At 38.9% G+C, this 6721-nt stretch overlaps 1 protein-coding gene across 1 annotated transcript in view; it reads right to left on the bottom strand.

The window, feature by feature from the left end:
• LOC102681147 (protein gooseberry-like) overlaps window positions 1-6721 on the bottom strand; it is a 15104-nt gene that overhangs the window by 3679 nt on the left and 4704 nt on the right. Inside the window, exons 2-3 of the mRNA XM_006610888.2 lie at window positions 6481-6619; window positions 6025-6314 (exon numbers count right to left, since the gene is read on the bottom strand). Of these exons, the coding sequence (XP_006610951.1) occupies window positions 6025-6314; window positions 6481-6619 (429 nt within the window). The remainder of the gene's footprint in view (window positions 1-6024; window positions 6315-6480; window positions 6620-6721) is intronic.

A 6721-nucleotide genomic window follows, 5' to 3' on the forward strand; every position in this document is an offset into this window, starting at 1 on the left:
AGAGAGCGTCTTGAAATTGTCGACTTGGTTTACACGGGCCGCGACTAATCGGCCGACGACGCCTGACGCCGGGACGCCCCGTGCTCATGCCCATTCGACACGGACTCTATTCCCGGACGGACCGTTTCCTCCCCCTCTCCCCTCTCGAGCGTCGCCCCGTTTCTCCCACCTCGTTCTTCTTCTTTCTCTTTTTTATTTTTCTCTATCCTTTCTGCTCTTTTTACCTCTTCCCTGTACTCGAGAAATTGGTTCGAAATCGTTAGAGATATGCGGCCGATACATAGAAATTGTGACGCGAGATGGAGATGCAAGCAAGAAAGGGAGGAGAAAAAAATGTAAGAGAGTGGGGGAAAGAGGAGGAAAGATTTATGGAGAATATGGAGTTTAGAGGGGGTGATTCGAAGAATTTAGCGATTGAGCGATTTGAAGATAGAGAATGCAATGGAGAAAGGAACGTTTGAAATTTAGACCTCGATGGGTTTTGGAAGTTGGAAGTATATCGATGCAGAAAAAGAAGCGGAGAAAGAAGATTCCGTATGAGCGGAATTCTTTGAAGAAGACGCTCACCGAGTAGGCTGTTCATTTCATTTAAGAGTAGAAATCGAACGTGGCGAATTTGCAAAATCACGACAGAAATTACATCTTTCATGGGACTAAGCGGCCACTGGCGGCTAGTAATTACCAAACTTTCGAACCCTCGCATTACCCCCAAGGGAAAAATTGCCAGGTAGCCGTTCCAAGCCTTTCTCTCTTTTTTTCGTGGACCAGAAAACTTCGATCGAGCGCGTGACACCCGCTATTTTCTCTTTTACAACGGAAAACGATCTATCCACGAAATACGAACACGATCCGAGATGCAAAACGTACAATTCTCCATGAAGATTTTTTTTCTTTTTTTGGAAATATCGCCTCAATTGGAGGCGAATATTTATATAGAGAAATGAAAATTTGTAGACTCGTTAATTTTTCTGATCGTTTATGGGAAATGTTAATCTCGTTAATGTCAGTTCCGTATCGGTTAAAGATTAAAAAGAAAACGAAGAAACGGTATTTTCACAGCAGTTTGACAAGTACAAGCGTTCAATGGTCGGCGCCTTTTTAGGCTTCTCACCCTCTCCGTGGTAACACGTTGTTTTTGCCCTCCTCTTTTTGTTTTGAAAGGGCACCCGACCATCGGCCTGATCGACTTACAAATCTACGAGCAGTTTCTTCTCGTTTTGCTCTTTCATCTTCGCCGGCATGCATTTTCGAATGACCCCCACCGATGGACCACCGTTGCGTCGGTAGTAAAAAAACTTTCATTTGTCTTATCGCCAACCAAAGTCGAAACAACCCCTCGATTCGTGAGAAATTTTTCTCCCTTCCCCTTTATCGAAAAATTGCGAAATAAAAAATATATCATATAATTTCAAATCGAACTCCAACCAATCATTGTTCCAATTATTGTTAAAAATCAAATTCCAACTTTCTTTCAAATATCTCTCGAATCCTTAAAATTCTCCAAATTTCCCATTTTTTTTTTTTCCATCAAATTCCTTCGAACCATCATCATCCACCATCGTCAAAAATAAATAAAATCGTTAACTCGTTTCGATTATTAATCTCCAATCTCTGCTGCCGGCCCGACACACCTATATATCCATCCAGCTCGAACCCTCTCTCCTCTCCCAATCCCGATCTGGCCGAAAGTAAAAATCTGAATGAGCTCGAACGATCGGTCGGCCCACCGTTGCACCGTTCAACTTCACCTTACAAGGTGAACCGAAAAAAAGCCGAAGGATCGGAGCGCGTTCACCCGATTCCTTCACCACCGCCTATTCGAAACCTTTCGTACGTGCACGTGGGCATGTACCGGGCGGCGTGGAAATTACAGAGAAGCGCGGCTGCTACCGGCTGCTACGCGTCGGCGAAAACGTTAACCGGTAATTTCAAAGATCGAGAAACGGGGAGCTGATTAAACGCGCCAACCACGTTTAATTTATTCATTCATTCGTTTGGAAAAAGAGAGAAAGAGAGAGAGAGAGAGAGAGAGGAAGGAAGGCAGATCCCCTAGGTGGTCTGGACCAGGTGATGGGGCGTGTCGATTCTATCTTTCTTCCATCCTTCGATGCTTCGAGCTTCGTCGAGATCTTCGTTCGCGGCTGTTACAACAAACGAATTTTCAATTTACACCTGTTTTCTTTTCCTCTTTACGCTTAATTTGTCGATCGAGAAAGAGTGTTTCTATGTAAATGGAAGTAACTGTGAAACTTTCTTTTTACTTTTTTCTTTTTTTTTTTTTGTGATTTTCATCTGTTCTCTGGGTGTTATTATATTACAAATGTATTTTGAACCACTTACACCTGTTTTCTTTTCCTCTTTATAGTTAATTTGTCGATTGAAGAAGAGTGTTTCTATGTAAATGGAAATAATCCTTTCTTTTTACTTTTTTTTTAAGTTTTAAGTAATTTACATCTGTTCTCTGTGTGTTATTATTTTACAAATTTATTTTTTATACTTACACCTGTTTTCTTTTAGTTCTTTATATTTAACTTGTCGATCGAGGAAGAGTGTTTCTATGTAAATGGAAGTCACTGTGAAACTTTCTTTTTATTTATTTTTATTTTTTTTTTTTTGTGATTTTCTTCTGTTTTCTAGGGGTTATTATATTACAAATGTATATTTTGAACCACTTACACCTGTTTTCTTTTCCTCTTTATAGTTAATTTGTCGATTGAAGAAGAGTGTTTCTATGTAAATGGAAATAATCCTTTCTTTTTACTTTTTTTTTAAGTTTTAAGTAATTTACATCTGTTCTCTGTGTGTTATTATATTACAAATGTATTTTGAATACTTACACCTGTTTTCTTTTATTTCTTTATATTTAACTTGTCGATCGAGGAAGAGTGTTTCTATGTAAATGGAAGTAACTGTGAAACTTTCTTTTTATTTATTTTTATTTTTTTTTTTTTGTGATTTTCATCTGTTTTCTAGGTGTTATTATATTACAAATGTATATTTTGAACCACTTACACCTGTTTTCTTTTCCTCTTTACAGTTAATTTGTCGATTGAAGAAGAGTGTTTCTATGTAAATGGAAATAATCCTTTCTTTTTACTTTTTTTTTTAAGTTTTAAGTAATTTACATCTGTTCTCTGTGTGTATTATATTACAAATGTATATTTTGAACCACTTACACCTGTTTTCTTTTCTTCTTTATATTTAACTTATAAGAAAAGTGTTTCTATGTAAATGGAAGTAACCCTTTCTTTTTAGTTTTTTTTTCAGTTTTAAGTAATTAAAATAAAACACCTGTTCTCTGTGTTACTACAAATGAATTTTGAGCCACTTATACCCGTTTTCTTTTCCTCTTTATGCTTGAGGCGAAGATGGAGAAGTTTCCAATCAACAATCAGGAAAGCAATCGGTCGCTCTGCGATTCTTTCTTTCGAGTTCTAAGCCACTCGTACCTATTTTCTTTTACTTTTTATCTTTGAAACAGATTGAAGAAGAATGATTTCTTTATGATCGCGGAAGTAAGTCGTCGTTATGATCCTCCTTTTCAGGGTTTTTTTACTCGCGAAGAGAGTCTCGATTCTTGGTCTAACGCGTGTCGCAATTTGTCGCTTTGATCGTTTTATAGATCGAAGAAGACTTCTTGGGAGCGAATAATCTTTTTTTTAAGATTTTTGAATCGAATAGAGCGAAATGGAGGAAACGAAGGTCGTAATTTGAATCGATCTTGAAGTGGAAAAATATAAATCGTAAAACGGAAGAATATTATTGCGCGATACTTTGTGACAACTTCTTGATTCTAAAGCCGTTTAAAAATTCCTTGTTTCTTGCCTGTAACGTAAGTTGTGATACGACGCTAAACACGAAAGAGCGCGATTCACGCTATCGATGTATAATTCAACAAAACCCAAATTGAAACTCGTTTACGGATCCAGCATGTATCTACGATCGCTCACGAAAGCCTTCACCCTATAAAAAGATTACTTGTACCACTGATAACTTGAAACGAGTAAAAGACCTTCGCAATAGTAACGTTATAGTAATCGTATAAGACGTTGATGTATTCGTGGATTATCTTTGGAGAGTGAATTCCAAAACGAGCGCAAAAATTAGTAGCTATTAAACAAGAATAAATTTTATCTCGTTTTTCGAACTTAAGTCGCTTACAACCTAATAAACAATAAGCATCGATAACATAAGCTCCAAATCCGAAATATATCAATAATATGTACATACAGACATTTAAAATTAAAATTGCATCAAAAAATTCGAATCGTTAAGTGAATTCTCGAAAAAAAGTTATATATAAATTCTTATTATAACTTTATTCCGAACAAATTGAGAATGTGCACGCGATCGAGGAAAGAACAAAGAGCAAAGTAAAAGAAGGAAAAACAGTTTTGCGTTGTGGCCACGAAAGAAACACGAAACACTTTTTATTTTTATTTCTATTTTTATTTTCTCTCAGTGTCTTCCGCTGATGATTAAAGAGCCCTGGAGGAAAGTTGGAGAGCGGAGAGCGAATTACCTGCGAACTACTTCGCTAAGCTCCACTTTTGATCTCCTTGGTAATTGCCTGCGTTGGTAATTTTCCCTCCGGTTGGAATATTACGTTGCGCAGGAAGCTGTTACCTTAATGGTCGCTTTTATCGCGGACACACGCGTTTCCCTTCCCTTCCTCTTCCTCGCCCCCCACGTTCGAGCCCCCCTTCGCCCCCCTTCGGGGGACAGAAAATGGCGAATTTTTCGCGAAACGGTGGCGTGAAAATTTTATAAGCTCCGATACACGAGCGATAATGTTGCACGCACGCACGCGAGTGCTCGCCTCGAAAGGATCGCGTTCCACTTGCTCGACAAATTGCCTCTCCGCTACTGGGCGTTTCCTCCAGGGTTTTCGAATTCTCGTGTGTGTGTGTGTGAGAGAGAGATAAAACGAGGTGAGTGAAGGAATTAAAAAAAAAGGGGGAAAGAAAGAGAGAAAGAGAGGGATGAATGAATAAATTTCGTCCTTCGTAGCGTGCGGTAAAATAAGGAAAGTATGCATTATTATCGTGGAAAGTTAATGATGAATGTAAGAAGTGATTCGAATTTATTTTTTTCTTCGAAGGTATCGTATTTTTTCGAATTGTTTTCAAATTATACGAATAAACGATGATAGAATGGAAATTTGAAAAAGAAAATGTACATGGTGAAAAAGTAATTATGAGTCTTAGAGTTTGAAAGGTATATATAAATTTATGAAAAATTTCAAACTGTATTGTTTTCAAATCTATGTAATAAATAATGGAGAAAGTGAGAAGAAAATTAAAAAGAAAAGAAAAGGAACGAATAAATTTTACCAACCCATTTGAAAAAACTTATGCCGTTTTATTTGGATGATTGAAAGATAATGAAAAAGAGGATGTGGACAGATGAACGTAAATAAATAAAATGATACCACGATCCTTTTTTAAAACAGTTAAGTTAATTTTACGAAATATTCGAGATCGCCGCGTTTCCTGCCACTTGCAATCCAGGATAAACGCGAAAAATATAAATGTCCCTGTTACTCGCGAAGAAAATTAAGGAATGCAAAAAGGGCCCGCCCGATTCAATTTCGAGGGACCACGTATAACGAGGGCCCCGAGGACCAAATTACGAGCCGGTGTTGTTATAATCTAATTTCGCACGGTGGCGCTGTTACGCTGAATATTTGCGAGAGGCTAATTCACTGATTCATCTGGATCATCAATCTTGGTCAGGGCAGATAAAAAGGGTGCGCTTCTTCGAAAGTGCCCTCACGATCGAAAAAATATTTTTGTCAAAACGATCGAGAAAAAGAAATAATAATAATAATAATAACACGCGTTTCTTCCCCTTATCTCCTATCACGGTCGTCGAAGAAATATTACTTTTGCAAAAAGCAGCTAGCTGAGAGAAAATCGAGAAGAGCGTCGAACGATTTTACACATTTTTTCGCGGAATGGATTTCATTGATCGATGATGGGGACGGAAGAAATGATGAACGAAGCGAAACGCGCTAAAACTTACCGTCGCCAAGTTTTGCCTCGTCCTCAGGATCGCGGCCTCTCAGAAGCCTGGAGATCGCCGAGACGCTTGGGGCGCTCGTTCTGTCGCAGATTCCCTCCTTGATCAGCCTGTCCCGGATCTCCCACGAGAATATCCCTGGATTGTCGCGTTTGTACTCCTCGATCCGTGCCTCCACCTCAGGAGTGGCGACTCTGGGCTTGCTGCCGCCGATCACACCCGGCCTGATGCTCCCCGTCTCTTGGTACCGATTCAGAATCTTCGACACGCATCCGTGAGACACCCTCAGTTGTCTGTTCGAAACAATTCGAGCCACGGTTAAAGAAAATAATATTCGACGGAAGGGAAGAAACTGTGTTCGGTGATGTGAGAGGTGAGGGAAATCTGATATTAAAATCCATGGAAAATATTTGGATTTCTCTCTTTCACTTGGATTTCGGTTCGTTGTGTTAATTCTACCTCGAGATAACGCAAGGCCTAACACCAGCAGCTGCCATCTCCACGATTTTTAGACGAATATGATTAGGCAATGGTCTTCCATTTATAAAGACACCACCGAGTTGATTGACGCGTCCTTGACCTGGTATCGATCCCAAATCTGCGACAGAGAACGTGTCAAGTTAAACATTTCTCCCTCTCTCTCTCTCNTCACTCTCTCTTCAAGATTAACATTTATTTTTATTCGATCGAAATATCTTTC

This window comes from Apis dorsata, unplaced genomic scaffold (genome assembly GCF_000469605.1).
Source record: "Apis dorsata unplaced genomic scaffold, Apis dorsata 1.3 scaffold_82, whole genome shotgun sequence".
Classification (NCBI taxonomy): Eukaryota; Metazoa; Arthropoda; class Insecta; order Hymenoptera; family Apidae; genus Apis; species Apis dorsata.